The sequence below is a fragment of the Hyaena hyaena genome, unplaced genomic scaffold (assembly GCF_003009895.1).
Source record: "Hyaena hyaena isolate Hyena2069 unplaced genomic scaffold, ASM300989v1 scaffold_204, whole genome shotgun sequence".
Taxonomy (NCBI): Eukaryota; Metazoa; Chordata; class Mammalia; order Carnivora; family Hyaenidae; genus Hyaena; species Hyaena hyaena.
This window is the reverse complement of record NW_024080837.1, coordinates 1196979-1216256: the sequence shown is the minus strand read 5'-3', so window position 1 is coordinate 1216256 and position 19278 is coordinate 1196979. Positions and strand designations below refer to the sequence as shown.

Here is a 19278-nt window from a genome sequence, read left to right as displayed (position 1 = left end):
TCTTCTTCTTCTTCTTCTCTCTTCCTCCTCCTCCTTCTTCTAATTATAAAGCCCTCCTTGTACTCAGCTCTTGGCAAGAGCCACAAGAACACTTCTTTTAGTCACTTCACTTTCCTCATGGAAAGCCTCCAAATGCTTCTTGTGGCTCCTTTCTGAGTTCTAAACTTCATGAGACTTTCAAGAACAGCAGTTACAAGGTCCATCTCTCTATTAAAAATGATTTCTCACTGCTTTTTAATATCCTTTACTCCTCTAATCTAGTAAAGAGGAGGGGAAATTGAGAAATGTAATGAGTTGGGAAAGAGATTAATTTTCATTCTTTGAATTTCAATTCCTTCTGACCTTGTCTCTCTCACAGATCACTGTGAAGAGGTAGGTTAGAAGAGAGTTACTATATGCCTGCAGCTAGAAAGCTGATCAGTAGGGCTGGGATTCTGATCTAGGTCTGTCTGACAACCTTTCTTTTCCAATAGTCTATCCACTGAGCTTATGTAAGCTGCCCCCTCACTCTTGGACCTCTACCAGCCAGCACCTGAAATGCCTCTCTTTCTGCCTCTCTTCCAAGATCTAGTTCCCAACACAGCCTATCTGAACACTCCAGATCTCCCTAAGCGTCTCTGGCCTACACTATCTGAAAACTTAGTCCCTGACCCCATAATTAGGTAAGGTGGCCCTCCTCTGTGTTCCCATAATGTCCTGTTTTTATTATACTACATAACTTTTTTGACATATTTTAACAAACATTTGTATTGATACATCACAGAGAAAAGTGCACATATCATAAGCAAATAACTTGGTGAAATATCAAAAAGCAAAACTATTCCCTGAGACCACCAGCCAGACTGAGAAATTACCAACACCCAGAAGACTACTCCTTTCATGTACCCTCTTACTTGTTATCTCCATCCATGTCCTCTCCCCAAAGGTGATCATAGCCTGACTTCCATATAGATTCATTTTGTTTGTCTGCTTTCAAATTTTATATAAATTATATCATACAGTCTGTTTACTATGTTTGTTTGTGAGCTTTATTCCCTGTTATTGTATGTAACAAGCATGCATTTTCATTTTAGTATATATAGTATTCCCTTATATGAAATCAAACAAATTTACTGTTGGTGGACATTTTGAATCATTCCCATTTGGGGCTAATATGAATTGTACTCCCAGTAACATTTTGCAAATTTTTTATTGAATATAGGTACGTTCTTTGGGGTATAAAGCATGGCGTGGGGTATAAAGCATGGGGTATAAAGCATGTTATATGCATGATCATCTTTAGTAAATAGTGTCAGTTTTCCAAAATGGTTGTGCTACTTTACACTCCGATGGTAATGTACTTTGTACTTCCAGCTGCTCTTTAAGCTTCATCAACAACTGATAGTGTCTACATTACACTTGCAAATCCCAACCCCCTTTCTCTTTCTCTGCATAGCATGATGCCTGCAAGATATCTTAGTAAATATTTGATGAAATAATAAGTGAATGGCTAACAAACACACAGTCACCTCTTCTACATCTGTTGTCACCTGTTAGGCAGAATAGCATAATTATTACAAGGACAGGCTTTGGGGACAGACCATCATGATTTGACTTCTAACTTCACCACTTACTAACCAGCAAGTTACCTTTCTGTGCTAGTCTCTTCACTTTTGATATCCCAGGGTTGCTTTGAAATAGACTATATAGTACTTAGACGAATGTCTGGTATATAGTAACAGCTCACTAGCATTAGTTATTAGTGTTATTTTCTAATCCCGAGCGCCTGCACCCAGTTAGACTTCCTACAAATAGAATCGGTTGGTAAGAATCTTTGGCATCCCTTCTGTGAAGCCTGCTCCAGGCAGTTGATCCCACAGAAACCTCTGGACTTCTGAAGTTCTCCTTACCCTTCATTCAGCACCTGCCATACACCACGAGTAGGTGCCCTGCCTCCCCAAGTTGATGGCCAATGCCCCAAGCACAGTGACTGCCTCAGTCTTTGTAGTAGCGGCGGTTTCAGAGTCCCCTTTTAACATGTGGGACTCATAGCTGAATACATTCCCCCAAACCCGCTGTTGAACAGACGCATGGAGAGAGCAATGGAGAAGTGTGCTGTCCCCTTTTGCAACCACCAGGCTCAAGTTGTAGTTTCAAATGCTGGCAGGGAGGAACTTTCCCCTCCCAGATAAAAGATATCCCTGCGTGTATGCTACTTGACATCACAGTACTTAGTAAATATTTGCCCTTAAAAAAAATGGATCCCTTGTTCTTTCTTAGCTTCCTTGTTCTTGTCTTGTTCCCTTCCCGCCCACTTGTGTTTGATCTCATCTCTCACTGTATGTGGGACAACCCTTGGGGGACACCTCTGCTCTTACCAATTCCTGAGCAACAGGATCAGGTCTTATACAGTGATTGACTATAACTCAAGGCAACCAAGTGTCCACCCTTAAAAAACTAAAAAGCTCTGTAATCCATGACTGGCCCCAGTGACTTAACTATAATTAGATTGGAGATTCCCACACCTGCAAGAACTGTGTTCAGATAAAAATGTAATTTAAGCGCCTTTTGTTCAGGAAGGAGTTTGTAACTGTTATTGATAATGAGAATGAAGGGAAGATCTGCAAAAAGCCTCCCCGTCAGAGCTGGTGGTATCAATCTCTATGGGGAAAATGCAGGCTTTAGAGCTCTGTCACTGCAGCTGACTTTGGCATTTGGGTCTGGTAGGAGATTTAATGTGTACCTAGTGCCTATAGTCGAATAGCATCTCAAATGCAAAGCTGGGGCCCAGCTTCAGTGCAAAGTCATTGACTCACTTCAGCGGATTACAAAGGAGAAGAACTAAGCCATCTCCAAATACCTTTAGAAGCCTTGGGAGGTTCAGGGGTGGTAGGAAGTGAGATGTAAGAACCACGGTATAAGGGGAAAAGATCACAGCTTTCCTGGGGAAATCCCTGTGCAAACCGAGAGGTCGGGTTCAGAGAGTGCAGTAGATTTAGATGTCAAGGCAGCAGTCATCAACTGTTGGAGGACTCCCTATTCATCAGGAATTTGTGTGAAAAGCCTAGAAAAGTAAAATGGCAGAAACAATTTGGATTCAAATTTGGATGATCTCTTAATATTTTCCTATCTTTCCTTCTTCTACAGTAGATATTCCAGTGGTATGGGCCTTAAGAGCGGCCTCTACACTCCAGACCCAGAGTCAGCTGGGTCCATGCACTGCTGGGTACACACGGGCTCAAGACACTTCTGGTCTATGCCAGCGGCTGGCTCCTTGGGGTCCTTCTGTGAGCTGGCATGGGACTTCATTCAGCTCTCAGTACTCTCAGCTTCTGGGAAATATATCCGTTTGTCACAGACACCCTCACCCTCTTTAGTGGCATTCTACTTACAGACTATTATCTTGACTTCCATTTCAACAAACTCCTTTATTGAAAAAGCGCCTTTTCTATTAGGCTCTGTAAGGACAGTGATTTGTCTGCTTTGCCTGCTTCTATATTCCCAGCCCTCCGAGCAGAGCCGGGCCCAGAGTAGGCACTCAAGATTATTTGTTGAAAGAATGACCTGTTAGGTAAGCCAAATGTCGGGACAGACAGCCAATTTCGTAGGGTAGGCAATAAATATAGGGAACATGGCTTCATGGCTGTCCTTGTGAACTGCATTTGTCTATTGAAGAGGATTTATTTGGATGGGTTTATGAATGACTGACATCCAAAGATGCCTCTCTGGCCCCCCAGAGTCTGAAGCTAGAGTCTGTGGAAGCAAACCACTGAGCTGGAAATTATAGCAGCAGCATTTCCCAGGTTTTAAATTATAAATGGACCCATTATTATACCCCCCTCCCCAACCGAGATATAAATAACACACATGACACAATTTATGTAAATATTTTTCAAGGTTTTATTGCAAACCAAAGTTGGTTTATCACACACAAAAAAAGTTGTGTGGTGGGGAGCCGGGGAGGCGGCGGGAAGAATTGTACATATTATAACCATGTTAATTACAGTACATTAAAATGGTGGTTTACATTACAAATAAGCCTGTAAGTTTAAATATACTAGTGTTATAATCCAATGTACAGACTTTCTTTATACAATACATACAATTATCAGGAATGCCAAAAAAAAAAAAGAGGAACATAAATAATGCCCATTTTACAGGTGACATTTTAAACAATGAAAATACCAGGCTTCGACCGACAACTGGGGCATTGGTCCATAAAAACCCTTTCTAAAAATAGAAATATTTGTAGCAGCAATGCTTTCTTTAAGCATCTGGATACGAGTCATTGCAAGACCATTTTCAATAAAGTTTAGTTATTAACTGTATCTTACAAAAAAAAAACGGTCTACACATAAATTTATCTTCCAAATATGGAAGAAACAAACAATGTCCCACATTGTAGTGTCCTGCAAGTGTCACATTGATGCTTATAACGAAACCCATCTGTGGTCAGGCATACCACACTCATACCACTGTTCACACAGTAAACCCACAAGGGAAAATAAGGGACCGAACCACTCTGCAACAGGAAAAGCTCTGGAGCTAACACGATCTCCTCGGAAAAGGCACATTTCATAAGATTCGACATCACGGCCCAGACAGACCTTCAGAGAATCCTCCTTAGAACTAACCGCGCCGTCCTAATAAGACTACATCTGTCTACGGCGGCACGTTCACTGCAGAGATAGCACCATGTTGGAAGGAAGAAGAGAAATGAAAACCTCATGAGCTCACCGAGAGGAGGATGTGCTGTTCAAAAAACGTCCAGCGAACAGTGTGCAATAAGATTGCCAAGACGTGCAAGCTTCCAGAGATGTGCAAATTCTCTTTTAAGATGTCCTGTCAGCCAGCAGCTCCGCCAGAAGGCTAACCAGAACACTTACACACACACACACACACACACACAAGAATCCTTGGCGACCGACCCTAGGACTGTTCAGAGGAAGGAGTCCACAGGGGGTGCGTAGGAAAAGCCCAGGAAGGCCTCAGCTGCTTCCTTGACGCTGGCTGTGAGGAGGATGCTGTCGGGGGACCTGCCGATGGAGCTGGGGACCGGCTCTTCGGTAAACTCGGGATCAAAGTGCCGCAGGTCACTGGGTCCACTCTGTTGCAGGAAGGGGGAAAAAAAACCCCAAAACACTCAGTGTCAAGAATTCACAGTGCATACAAGACAGGGAAAATCCTCATTTGGGCTTGAAATACTGGAGTTTTCAGGGCCCAGTATGGAAACTTCCAGAATAACCATCCGTTTCAAGTATAGAACCCAAAGGCTGCACCAAGTTTAAATTAGGAGGATAGTGTTTGCTTTTAGCTTTTGGTACTTGAACTGATAAACGAGGTGAAAACTTAGGGTAGCTTTCTCGGGACAAAAATTCCGCTTTTAATCTAGGGACAAGAATGATTTGTGAATAAAAGACCCGCCGATGGATTCCTGGAGGGCCCTCCCCTCCCCTACCTCCAGCTCTGGCTTAAAGAAATGCCCTCTGGGTCCTGCCATTGCTTGGCAGAAACGGATACTCACCACATTTGGGTTAAAAGGGGGAGTAATCTTCTTATTAATGAGATCATCCCAGTTAATTAGGGAGAAGAAGACATGATTCTTAATCTCCATCTGTTGAGAGGAAACAGGGGATTAGTTTAGACGGGTGGGATCCCAGAAGGGCACTGAGGTCTAGGGCACTCCCCAGGCGGCCCAGGAGGACAGGAGAAAGGTACTCACAAAGTCGTCCTTGGCGCCCAGTCTCTTGGTCCGGTCCTTTTGCAGGAGACCCTCCAGGAGATGCCTGGCAGAATTGGTAATATTTGGCTTCAGCTGGAGGGGCTTGTTCAGAATGTTGTCGTACATCTCAGCCGTGTTTCGGCTATAAAAAGGAGGCTGAAAAGAACGGGGGAAATTACTGCTTAATTGGAGGTTTTGGACAGAGTACATTACCACCGGAGAAAGAGACTTCAATGGCACTGTATGAGGCTACATTTGACAGGTCTCTCCCTTGATAGGTTTTCTTTGCCCTGGCTTTATCAATGTCTATTTCGCAATCCTTATCAGGGAGTAGATACTAATAAGCCACATTCTTCTTCACACTGGTTAAGTGTGGTCATACTAGTAAAATGTGAGTTTACAAAAAAAAAAAAGTCACTAAACACTTGCTCTAAAACACCTGTAAAATAACCAATAGGCTCTTATCAGCATTTTATAAGTTTATTTATAAAGGGGAAGACACAATGACCAGATGGGGTCTGTGTGCCCAGATAAGTCTGAGATTCAAGAAGACTACATTCTAGGGAGGAGTATCAAACCCGGGCAGTATTCTATGACTCTGAACAGGCGACTCACCAGGCCGTACAGCATCTCGTATAAGACGGCACCCAGGCACCACCAGTCCACGGTCCTGTCATAAGGCTGCTTATGAAGCACCTCCGGTGCAAGATACTGAAACACAAAGCATGAAAACAGTGTTCAGGAGTCTGTGAAACCAGGCAACCCCAAGGCCAGGCTTGAGCTTGGAGAGGGCTGAGACACCCCGGGACCCCCCGCGGGACACATCCCTTTAAGTTGCTTCCGGATAAGACCTCTGGACTTGGAGGCTGCGCTGGGCCAGTTAGGTGTACTGCTCTTTAGGAAGCTGTTGGGCCCGCAGCAGCAAACTTTACTTGGGCACTGAAAACCTTTTATGGCATGACTTTTGCAAAGAGCTTGTCTTTAATAAAGCAGCATAAGGCCTCGGGGTTCCCCTGCTACATCAAACAGCAAGTGTGTTTCACTTGCACTGAACTGGACTGAGAGATCTCTGAGAATGATTTACTCTTTTGGTGGTTTAAGTATTGCATACCCCCCTGCCTCCCCCCCGCCTCCCCCCCGCCTCCCCCTCCCCCCTCCCTCCCTCCCCCCCTCGCCTCCCCCTTCCCCCCCGCCTCCCCCCTCCCCGCCGAAGGAGGGGTAGAGACCAGGCCCCCAATCCAGAGAGTGCTCTTACCTCGGGGGTGCCGCAGAAGGTGGATGTTGTGCCATTGTGTTCGATGTTCTCCTTGCAGAGCCCAAAGTCAGTAAGGACAATGTGTCCCTGTGAATCCAGCAAAATATTCTCTGGTTTTAAGTCTCTGCGGGGGAAGGGAGGGAAGGAGATGTGTAAGTTAATTTCAGTTCATAAGAGATCCTCTGTGAAAACCATAGCTTGGGGTATTAGACGCTTTTTTTCACTGAGGCTGCACACTGAATAAAAAAAGGGGTGCCTTGTTCTGCTAATCTCATCTGGATTAGGCACAATCCTAGCTGCCTAGGTCCCTCGTGGCATTTAGTCAAGGCAGCTCATATGCTGGGGTATCCGGTTTTAGGTGACCCAGCTGTACATCAGTACAAATTATTTTAAGGGTCCGTCTATGGCTCCTTCCTTCGTTCCCAGAAAGGCAATCTTGAGAGCTCTGCGGCTCACCTATAAACGATGTTCAGGGAGTGCAGGTAACCCAAGGCACTGGCTATTTCAGCAGCATAGAAACGAGCCCGAGGTTCCAGGAAGCATCGCTCCCTCTGGAGGTGGTAGAACAACTGCAGGAGACAGGACAAGGTCAGTCTGGGTGGCTGAGGCTTGATAACAATGCACTTCATTAGTCTTGACATCTATAGCCAACGGGAACAATTGCGGGAAGTGGCCCTAAATAGTCTATTAACTATTTGAAACCCTCAGGTTAAAGGAAATGCTAATTCTGGTAACTTTTCCTCCCCCAGAATAGCATTTCAAGCCTCTCCTCTCAAACTAAAAATGAGAATGCTATGCACAGACACCCAAAGGCTAGTTTCCATCCCCTTCCTGCGGCTCACCTCTCCACCGTTAATGTAGTCGAGGACAAAGTACAATTTGTCAGCAGTCTGGAAGGAGAAGTGAAGGCCCACCAGGAAAGGGTGTTTCACATTCTTCAGTAGAACATTCCGTTCCGACATAATATGCTTTTCCTAGAAAAAGGATAAGTAAGATTTAGCGGCAAGTTTCAACGTGGTACCAAAACGCTAAGGTAAAACCACCCAGTGAATGTCTGTCTCCAACTCCAATCCATCACATTTCATACCTCCTTCTTTTTCAGGATCGCTTTCTTCTGTAAAACTTTGACTGCATAGAAGGCTTCTTCTGCTTTGTGTCTTGCTAGAAGAACCTGAAATTTAAATTAACAAAAAAAAAAAAAACCATTTTGCTATCTATCCACATCCACTGAGAACGTCAGACGAATGCATGCATGAAAGAGTATAACAAAATGAGGTCCTCAGATGTGAAATTACCTTTCCAAAACTGCCCTTCCCAATCACTTTCAAGAAGTGAAAGTCAGATGGTTTAGCATGAGGATTGGATGATGGGCCAAGGTTGATTTGCTGAGAGGGACTTGGCTGGAAAAGAAAATGTTTTCTTTAATAGCCTTGCCTCAAAGGAAGACAACAATAAGGGACAGGCAATCTGAAAGATGCCACATCTGCAAATGACTAAGGCAAGTCACCATACACCCTAAACACAATCAAAACTACTTTTCATCCATACACATTAATATTTCATATGGGACTCTGAAAATGGTACACAGTAATGTTGCAACCAGATTAAAACTTTTATGCAACAGGCCTTTTAAAATACTTCACTGACTCACTACTTGAGTGTTTATGTCACTTGTTATGCCATTAACTGAGGCACTCCTGCCTTGACACTAATTTCTAGAAAATGCTATTTTAATCCATCGATGTAGGAATACTAACTGACTCATTTACGACATTCCTCCACAAAAGCATCACGAATAGAGAGAATACTTACTGGAGGAGAAGGGTTGGCATTCAGAAGCTCAGGCTCCTGAGGCTGGGAGATTTTCAGAATGGACTGAACTTCAGGGCTGCGGAGAAAAGAACAACTGAGAACCTCCTAGACTCGCCGCAAGGGGGCACACGGACACCAGTGGTTAAGTTCTAGGCTCAACTTTTCCCGGACAGTTCCAAGTGTTTAAACTTAAAAACACCCAAATAAATGACTCAGTTAAAATAATACCCAAAGAAAATAATAAACCCACTTAAATACAGGGATGAGGGTTTTTTTTTTATAGAAACGGAGTGAATTGGGCAAACAGGAAAATTTTAATCTTATAGCTCTATCTTACAGGCCAAATCACCAAATTAGTTTTAACGTTTAAAATGTTCTAAATTGGAGCTGAAAAGAGAGAAAGGGATCCCACCCTCGGGAGAAGTCTTCGGCTTCCGGATCGACACCCTGATGGGAATGTGTCTTCACTGCTGATAAACAAACTATCCTACTTATTTTTTTTATTTCCCCCAGTCCTCCCCCAAACTTACTGTTTGCATGCATAGGAGTTATTGGCAATCTTCTGAATAAAGTCGTTCAGGCCCATCCTCCTCTGCTTCATGAAAGCTGTGAATTAAAAGAGGAGAGAAATAAATAAACGTCTAGATGGCTTCGTAACGTCCGACGCCACACACACTAATCTGATGAGTGACCTTAAAAAGTTTCCACTCTGCACCTCCTAGAAGTCCAGTATAATTCCTACACTCACCGATGAGAATTGCTACCATTCCCCTCATTCTGGAGTAAGTGAGGGTGCCCCTAGCCGCCTCGGTTTTCACCGTCATCTCCGTAGAAAGAGCAGATCGGGTTAGACGTTAGCGATGGGAGACCGGCTCAGCCTCTGCCCGGCGCGCGCCGCGCTGCCGGCTTTATAAGCCCCGAGCCGCCGCGGGGAGGGGCTCACGCCACAACGAGGAAGCGGCGCCACCCGGCCCCGCCCACGGCCCCGCCCCCTGGCGGCCGCACGGCCCGCCCGACCGCCTGGTGGCCCGCGGTGGCGAGCCCTCCGGGCGGGGGCGGGGAGCGCCGGGACTGCCCGGGAGGCCCCGCCGCAGGGCTGTTATCTGCCCCTCTGGGCGACTCCGCGGGGCAGAGGGAAACCGCAGGCGGCGGGGGCGGGGGCAGGGCGAGTCCGGGGTAATTTTCCACCTTTCTCATTTATTCCACCCGGCTGGGAAATCAGAGTCGCGGCACTGGGGCGCGTTCCGCCCGGCGCGCGGCAAGCAAGCCGGTGGCTCCGTGCCAGCTCCGGTCTGTCACACCCTCAAGGCCGATCCCCTCCCGGTCCCGGGGCCGGCCATCTCCCCTAACTCCGCAGGCACCCCCACCGGACCCCACCCCCCGGCGGCCGTGCACAACCCGCCCGAGCGGTCTCTCGGCCGAGGGCGGCCCTCTGCGGGGTCGCCGTGGGGCCGGGACGCCCCCTCGCGCGGCCTCAGTCCCTCCACCCTGAGGACGAGGCACCCACACCCCCGGCCCCTCTGGGGTGCCCGAGCCGCGCGACCAGCGGCGGAGCGGGCCGGTCCCCGCGTGGCGGCGGCCGCGACGCTTACCCAGGCCGGTCAGCAGGAAGGACTCGCTGCGTTTCTGCGCCTCGGCCCGCTTTTTGTGGCGGGGCCGGAGCAGGGACTGGAGCCGGGCCCTCGCCAGCGCGCCCTGCATCTCCCCCGTGCGCGGCGGCGGCCGGGCGCGCAGCGGGAGCGGGCGACGGCGGAGCACTGGCGTTTCCTTGAAGGAGCCGCCGTGACTCAGGCCGGGCAAGATTTCCTGCCCCGAGACCCAAAACAAACAAATGGCCCTTGTGCACGGCCGAGCCGCTTCCGAAAACGCCTTTTTTGTGCTTTTGGCCAAAGCCAGGCAAGGCTGCAAAATCCCAGAACTTGGAAGCGGAGGAAGGAAGGAAAGAAAGAGGGAAGGGGGAGGGAGAGGTCAGGAATGTGTAGGGGAGGGGGCGGAAATAAAATTCGTCTCTGCGCTAAAGGGGGGGGGGGAAGTACAATCTGCATTTCACTCCCCCCCCACTAATCTTTGAGAACATTCTGTCCGTTCCGCGTGCAATTTTTCTTGCATCTTTAATCTCCGCCACGCCACGAACACGTGAGCTAGCGGCAAGTTGGGGGAGCGGCGGCCCCGCGCAAGGCGCCGACCTGGCGTGACCCCGGGCCGCGGCGACTCGCGGGTTCCCTGTCCCGCCCTCCCACCTGAAGCCTGCGCTCGGTCGCAGTACATTGTCTTAAAAACCCCTTAGTCTGTCCTCGTCTTCCCTGCCCGTCCTCCGGTTTATTTCAGCGCTGACCCGGGAGCCTTCTTACGGCTTAACCGCCTTGCTCTTTTCAACGCGAGTCCCAGAGAAACTGGGACTCGTGAACTCGTGAAAGATTAGCCGGGTGCCCGCGCTCCAGCAAGCGGAGGAGAGGGGAGCCCTGCGGGGCCGCGGTGCGGCGCCTTCCGGTCACCCCGCCGCCGGGAGATGCCTGGGCGCTGCAGCCTGAGCGCGGGCGCGGGGACCCGGGCCAGCGCTGGGGGGAAGCCGCGAGCACAGCGGCGGGGCCGGGAGCGGGAGGCGGCTGCGGGGAACTCGGGTTTGCGGGGCCGGGTAGCGGGCGCTTGCTGGTGTTGTCTGCGGCGGCTGCCCCGCCGTGACCCCTGACTGCCAAGGGCCCTGCCGTTTTTGAGTTGCATACTGGGTCTGACACACGCCGAAATACCAGCTGTCGAACCAAGAATAGCCTGTGAAGCGGTTTTTTCTTTCGCCCTGGGCAGGGATTTGTTTTGCAGGCGCAAGCACCTCATTTGCCCTAATATGATCTGTAGCCTCAGCTGCTGCTTGGTTTGCTCGGTTGCAAGAGCCCCAAACTGGGAAGGGAACACGCAGTGTCTCTCCTGGAGACCGGCTGGGGAAGTTTGCTCAGCGCCCACTCTTTTAAAAAAAAGCATTTCTCAATGCCTGAAATTGATGCTCCAATCTAAAGTAAGGGGTAGGAAACTCCAAGCGGCAGTAGGTGGCCTATTACTACTTCCTCTTCTATGGATCCTTCATAGAATATGACTTTGTCACTGCCAATGGCCCCTGCACTGGGTTCCACTCCAACTCCCTGACCATTCCGTCCCCTTTTAAGACAGCAAATTTTGCAAAGATTGCATGGAAACACCGACCTGCACCAAGATTTCTGCGTGTTTATTCTTAAAACACGAGACTGAGAAACCTTCCATCAGAGACCCTCCTCTGTGTCTCCACCTCCTGTGCCTTCTGCAGACCAAGTAACCCCGGATCCTCTAAAGCATCTTCGTTTTATCCATTCCCTCCAAATTATAGTAATAAAATCGCACAAACCTTTCAAAGGGGATTTTATAGCTTCCTCCTTCATTCTTCAGGTTGCCTAGGATATGAATGTTGGGGATTACTTTCTGGAGGCTGGAGGTAGAGCTCAGTTATGGTGGGAATAGCCTCCCTGCTTTGTGCCTGATAAGGCTGAGATGACAGGGAGCAGGAGTCAGAGGCAGCTGTCCTGCTCTGGGATGCACCCCACTTTATATAAAGGCAATTTACATACAGGAAGGGAGCAAGCTGCAAAGTTCAACACTGGGCCATTTATTCTCTCCATTGCAACATCACTCAGAAAATTACAGTCATCAGCGTCCTGAGTTTATTACACCCCCAGCAAGACACACAAGAAATGTAACTTGACTGATTATCATCACAAATCAGTCCAGAAAAGATTCAAAACACATGCACAGGGGTCATTTTTTTTTTTTTTAAAGACGCTGTGCCACATTCATTCCAGGAGGAACGTGGAATTCAAGTTAGAGGGCTCTGCGTGGAACAGAGAAGAGGCACAACCGTATGATTTGTGGTTGGAACAGAAAAAGAACCGCTGATGTTCTCCTTCCTCCCCCTACCCTAATGTTCGACGGTTGGAGACGGACGGTCTGCTAAACTTATCATTTAACGTAGAGAATCAAGTTGTTGAGACTGGCTTTTCTTCCAACCGGATACCTGAAGGGTGGAGCAGGCGCCCCCTGTTCTGTCCCAGCAACCTACGAAGACTTCCGAACAGGAAGGTGACACACAGCGGCGGGTGGATGGGGTAGGGGGGAGGCCGACGGGGGAACGGTGTGTGACGCGCGCCTGTTAACTCTGCACTGGCTTTAGGGGTTGCCCTGTGGCCGCTATTCAGACGCTTGATCTGTTCTTCCTTCCCGTCGCCAGCTTCTTTCTTTGGTCCGGACAGTCTTCCTACCGGGAGGAATCCGGGCCCCTTTCCTCTTACTCCCCGGTGGCGGCGTAGTGGCCGGAGTTGCGTCACCAAATTCTGCTTGTAAATGCATCCCAGAGGGCGATCGCGTTCTCTGGGAGAACCGCTCTGGAGTGCATGGTTTTCCCGCATTTCTCCTGAGGTTTAATCAGTTCCAGATAGTTTCTCTAAAACACCTTGTGCACTCGCAGAAAATATAGACGGCTTGGTAGGAGATGGACGAATTACCTCCCCACTCCCCCAAGCCAGTAATCTCGTGTATACCTGTAGTGGAGAAACTGCAATCAAAACACTCAAATGGAAATGATCCACCAAGATGTAAAGTTTGCACTGAAACAAATCATTTTCCAGTGCATGTGTATTTTAATGCTTCAGAAAATCATTTTAGTGCTTCTACTTTAATTCCCCTTCCTGAGGGACTGTAAAAACTAACGCCTGAAAGCTTTTCTAAGATATGACCCTTTTCATTTAATTTGAAGGCTCAGGAAAGAAACTCCTGATATTTCTCTACATAGTAAAGTAAATATTTTGAAAAATATTTTTATAAGGATTTAGTTATAGCCGCTCCTGGACTACTTCTTAAGTGTGTCCGCTTTCTGTGTAGTGTTTTCATTCCCTAGATACAATACCTTCCACCGATAACAGGGCAATACGATTGTTTTGCATTGCCCAAAGTACCAAATATTCTAAAACAATCTGGTGCACAGTTTAGGTTCCCATACTTATTGATTCCTTCATTGATGCTCATAGAATCCTTTTCCTGGAGCATCACCAAAGTAATTACATAGAAACACCCCAAACCATAATTATTACTCTAGAGAGCAACTAAATCTTCAGTATGTGTTGAAGGTTGTCACCAAGTGCATGCCTTTTCTTTCTTTTTTTTTTTTTTTTTTACAGCATTCATCAAACAGAAAATGATGACAAAAAATGAGTTTATTCAGAATAGCTATTATAGGTAAGTAATTGCTAGTGGTTAAATGTCTATAGATCACAGGTTCTATAGTGATTATTATGTTCTGTATTCACAATTGTCAAAAGTGACATGAGTAAAGAAGATAAGAATGCGATTGAATAGATGACTAAGAGAAGAACACATTACTTAGAATAATAGTGTTCAGTGTTATTAAAACCCACAATACTACATGCTTTATATCTGCAAGGCTTTTATATCTGCAAGACTCAGAGTGGTTTGGAATAAACAAGACTCTACACTGTAAGAAACTTGGGATAGGGTTTTGCTAAGTAATGTACACGTAGCTGTCTGGTATGGAGGCCTTACGTTGTTTTCTCTAACAGCACTTTTAAGTTATTAAGGATTAAGCAATTATTGTTATTTTTCTTCTGAGTTGAGCAGATGATAGGCAAAATTGTGAAGTAGCAAAACTTGCTTTTGGAACCAAATTTCTCTCCTTCCTATAACCCTTCTCTGTCACTGAAGTGAACAGCTGGCCGTCTCCCAGTTTCCACACGCAGCACTGGCACACGCTGTGGTCCTGCACACCCTGAAATATTGCCTTCTGCCCTCCTCCTCCCTAATGCCAGCTGCCTCAATGCCCTGCTCTCAGCTAATCATCGCAGGAGGTATCGAGGTATTGACCTGCTTCTCCCCCTCTCGCTCCCTTGCTTTCCGCCCTCCTTCCCTCCTTTCCTTCCTTTCTCCCTTCTTCCTCCCTTCCATTTGTACATGCAAGCACTTAACAAGAATTTATTAAATAAGTATAAATATTAAGATCAAGGGATGCAAATATGAGTAATCCAGTTATCTGAATTCATAGAAGCTGTCATTTTAGGTGGGGAGCATATGTATCAATTATGATGCACCATGATGAGTGTTAAAACAGAGGTTGGCAGGGCACCTGGGTGGCTCAGTCAGTTAAACGTCTGACTTCTGCTCAGGTCATGATCTCACGGTGTGTGAGTTTGAGCCCTGCGTCAGGCTTTATGCTGCCAGCTCAGAGCCTGGAGACTGGTTCGGATTCTGTGCCTCCCTCTCTCTCTGTCCCTCCCCGATTCAGGCTGTTTCTGTCTCAATAATAAGTAAACATAAAAAAAATAAAATAAAAATAAAACAGAGGTTGGGGCAATCTACCATAGAAGAACAGAGAGAGGAATTTTCTGCTGGGTAGCAGCAGGAGACTTGTAAATGTTGAGGAAACTCTCCACAAAGAAATAATATTTGGGCTAATCCTGGAAAGTTCAACTAGGCACAAAAGAGGAAAGCCATGCTAGGCAGAAGATATAGCATGAATATCTATCTCTAAGGTGCTATTTAGCATCTCTGGAATGATTAGGAAATATGGTCATTACTCAGACCTTACACACAAGCACAGTATTGCTGCTGCACTGGGAAAACAGCACTTTCAAGGGAGATAAAGATTCTAGCGGCACAAATCTGTCTCTCTCTTTCACTACCCCCCCCCCCCCGATCCAGCCCCAATACATACGGAATTAATAATATCTTAAAGATGCATTCACTTAAAGGACTGCCAAGTATTAGACTGCATAGGTATCTCTGTGTCTAGTAAAGCTCTGGTTATGGCTGGATTTCCTTTGTCCTGATCAACAGATTCTTCTAGAACTCTGATTCAGACATTGCTAGATGAATGAGGTACAGTGATGAACATAAGCTCCCATGGGGGAGGGCCGCATGGGAAGTTCCCTACAAAGGTAGACTGATCCTGGCTGAGGAGGGGTTCAAAGCCACAAGGAAAATTATTCCATCAAGACTTTTAGAGTGACATATTCCAATGTGTTTTGGAAGGTTCATTCAAACCAAAACGTGACTGATAACTCAGCTATGAATCCTTCAAAGGATAGTTGCTTTTTTAAAAAAAAAAAAATGCCCCTAGCTCATTAAAAGTGAACACATTTGCGTGCACAAACGTGTCAGGGAGCATTGGAAGGTGGAATGGGTAATTTATGTAGTTGGAAGACGTATGGACATTTAGACAAGCATAGGTGTCTTCTAGCACGGGGGTTAGCAATCTTTCAGAGGCAGTAAATGACACCAGTGTTCTAGACCCATCTGCCCAACAGGAAAGGTGGTGGGAGGATGGGGGCGTGGTTTCGTAGTGCATTTTTAAAATTTATATCAGGAGACAAATCAAAGAAAGGAAGCTGGTGGTCCCTCCTGACATGGTAGGAATGGCAATCTAGCTAGCAACAAGCCCCAGCGTCTATGTCAGGCTGAAAACTCATCTCCATCTTTGGAAAACTATTAGCATCTGATACAGCATGTTCCAAAAATAACTATCGGGGCATGAGGGCACCTCGTGGCTCAGTTGGTTAAGCCTGACTCTTGGTTTTGTCTCAGGTCATGATCTCAGTTTGTGAGTTGGAGCCCCACACTGGGCTCTGTGCTGACAGTGTGGAGCCTGCTTGGGATTCTCTCTTTCCTTCTCTCTGTGCCCCTCCCCCACTTGCTCATGTGCCTGCTCTTTCTCAAAAATAAATAAACCTAAGAAATTTTTAAAAAGTAATAACTATCGGGGTGCCTGGATGACTCAATTGGTTGAGTGTCCAGCTCTTGATCTTAGCTCAGCTCATGATCTCATGGTTCGTTAGAATGAGCTCCACATTGGGCTTTGTGTTGACGGTGTTGAGACTGCTTGGGATTCTCTCTTACGCTCTCTCTCTGCCCCTCCACCAGTCACTCAATCTTGTTCTCTCTCTCTCTCTAAATAAATAAATAAGCATTAAAAATATTTCAACTGAAATACAATATGAAAGGCAAGGAATAGTGCATATTTGACAGTTTTATGTTTGGGTATCAGGATTGACATCCTGGCTGTCAGGATGACTTCCAGGAAATTTTCTGGATGGTTGTGAAAAATAACAGAAGAGTAAATGGAAAAAAAAAATAAGTCAAAGTTCACTATTATCCATGATTTTCTAAACACATGGGGACTATGTCCTTACTGAAAGCTTTATACATTATTGACATAGTTTTATGGTTAGGCGGTTGTGGCTAAGCATTCATTTACCGTTAGGCATTTGTAGTTTAAAAGACCTTGGTCAATTAAGAAATAATAAAATGTAATGATAAAAAGCCAGATACTGAGGCAAGGAAAGCTAGAGAGCTTTGGCCTTCAGAGCCTCTTCTTGGCGTCTGTCAGTGGGGAATCCACACCTGCACTTACTTAGTCTCCTTCCTGAATCTCACAGCCCAGCCTGGCATTCAGGGAGCACAGAACTCGACATTTCCTTGCAGGCTGAGTCCTTCTTGGGGCACACATATTAAAGTTGTGACCTACACGAAGACAGTATAATGGGCTCTCTTTCACCCCCACCTCCTCTATAAATGCCAAGAACAAATAAAAAGCCTGGATTTCTAGCAGATATCTTTTGCCAAACTTAAGTGAAACCTGAAAGCTTTAATTTGCTCAGTATAAATGTCTCCCCAAATCTTTCCCATTTCTGACCCTATAATTCATCTAGTAAGCAGCAAAAGAAACTGCCACCCCCCCCCCCCAATCAAGGATTGTTTCAGGGAAAACTTGCCTACAAATTGCAGTAACAAAATAACATGAATGTTACAGTGACCAACATGGGAAAACAAGGGACAGAATGGCTGGCAGAAGGTTGACTGGCATAATTTTAATGTAAAGTAGTTTAGTGACTTCTTTTTCTTTTAACTTTTTTTAATGCTTATTTTTAAAATTTTTTTAAAAATGTTTTTTATTTATTTCTGAGAGAGAGAGAGAGAGACAGCATGAGCAGGGGAGGGTCAGAGAGAGAGGGAGATATCTGAAACAGGGTCTAGGCTCTGAGCTGGCTGTCAGCACAGAGTGCAATGCTGGGCTCAAACCTATGAACCGTGAGATCACGACCTGAGCTGAAGTCGGATGCTTAACCAGAGCCACCCAGGTGCCCCTAATGCTTATTTATTTTTGAGAGAGAGAGAGAGAGAGAGGGAGAGAGAGAAAACAGAGAGAAAGGGAGACACAGAATCTGAAGCAGGCTCCAGGCTCTGAGCTGTCAGCACAGAGCCCCATGCAGGGCTTGAACCCACCAGCCGTGAGATCATGACCTGAGCTGAAGTCCGACACTTAACAGACTGAACGACCCAGGTGCCCCAAGTGAATTTCCTTTTGATTTCAACCCTGAATGTGAGCTACATCAACATTTCTGTCACCTTCCTCAGCAGGCTCTGGAATGTCAGTAACATGCTGAAGGTGGCGCTCTCTGTGGTCCATGTTAGCCCGCTACATCTGAGGCTCATTACCTGTGATGCCTTAGACAAGGTATTCTCTAACCTTGATAATCTATATAATGGGGATACTAATACTTGATATAAATTGCAAAAAATAATTGAAATAGAGAATTTAGTATGTGTCTTCCTCGAGTTGGAAGCACATAGAAAATAGGACACATCTGTGTTCCTTACCCCCACCCTACGCATGTCACAACTAGATACAGAGCATATCATATCACACAAATGGCTCCCACAAATCTAGACGATCATGGTTGTGTCCTGTGCTTGAAGCATGTGAAGAATATGGGCCGCTTAATCTGCCGGGCCAAGGACAGGCCCGTGTGATGGAAATTCTGCCAAAGGCCTGAAAAGATGATCCACTTAGTGCTTCAGACTTCCCCCTCCTCTCCTGGTCTCCCCATGGACAATGCTCCAGAATGGGTTGGATCAGGGAACTGGATGCCATGATTACAGAATAAATACTTGTTTATCAAATAAAGGCTAACGTTTAAGTCATAAAAAAGCAGAGAGTAAGACAAAAGCTAACCCAGAGAAGTTTTTAATTGCTCAGCATGGATTGGAAACAATAGAACGTACATTTGGGTCTATTGAGAGGGTGGGGTCATTGAAGGCAGGTCAGAGAAGGATAGTTATCACAGAAGATGCTCTTCCTAGGTCGTTCTGCCCATCCTCAGTTAGGGAAAGGAGAGCACTCAGTTCCAATTGATTGTATGTGGCCTATTATTTTAATCCTTCAGACTTCTATGGAGCACCGCTTTTGTGCCAGGCAGTGTGCTAAGTCCTGGATCTAACAATGATACTCAAGATGGGTAGCACTGCCACACTTGAGGAGGGCAGGGCCCGTATTTATTTAGCTAAATTGAACAGCTTCCCAAAAGCAAAGGTAAGCTTACGGACAAATTTCTACTTTTTCTAATGCCTAGCTATGCCTAGATGCCATTAAAAGATAGCCTTGGGCAGGTTCAACCAATTTGAGTACTCACTTTTTCAAGTGAAG

General features: G+C 46.3%; 1 protein-coding gene across 4 annotated transcripts in view; it reads right to left on the bottom strand.

Annotated features, from left to right (window-relative positions):
- Nucleotides 1–3855: 3855 nt before the first annotated feature.
- SGK1 (serum/glucocorticoid regulated kinase 1) overlaps nt 3856–19278 on the bottom strand; it is a 112687-nt gene continuing 97264 nt past the window's right edge. Inside the window, exons 1-12 of one of the 4 annotated variants that reach the window (XM_039242041.1) lie at nt 12142–12313; nt 9299–9374; nt 8769–8844; nt 8252–8356; nt 8044–8127; nt 7799–7930; nt 7413–7525; nt 6957–7080; nt 6317–6412; nt 5702–5857; nt 5504–5593; nt 3856–5086 (exon numbers count right to left, since the gene is read on the bottom strand). In XM_039242041.1, coding sequence (XP_039097972.1) covers nt 4919–5086; nt 5504–5593; nt 5702–5857; nt 6317–6412; nt 6957–7080; nt 7413–7525; nt 7799–7930; nt 8044–8127; nt 8252–8356; nt 8769–8844; nt 9299–9374; nt 12142–12175 — 1254 coding nt within the window. In that variant the 5' untranslated portion in view covers nt 12176–12313 and the 3' untranslated portion in view covers nt 3856–4918. Of the gene's footprint in view, nt 5087–5503; nt 5594–5701; nt 5858–6316; nt 6413–6956; nt 7081–7412; nt 7526–7798; nt 7931–8043; nt 8128–8251; nt 8357–8768; nt 8845–9298; nt 9375–9516; nt 9652–10360; nt 10603–12141; nt 12314–19278 lie in introns of those variants that run through there. The other 3 variants (XM_039242042.1, XM_039242040.1, XM_039242043.1) reach the window with 3 other exon arrangements.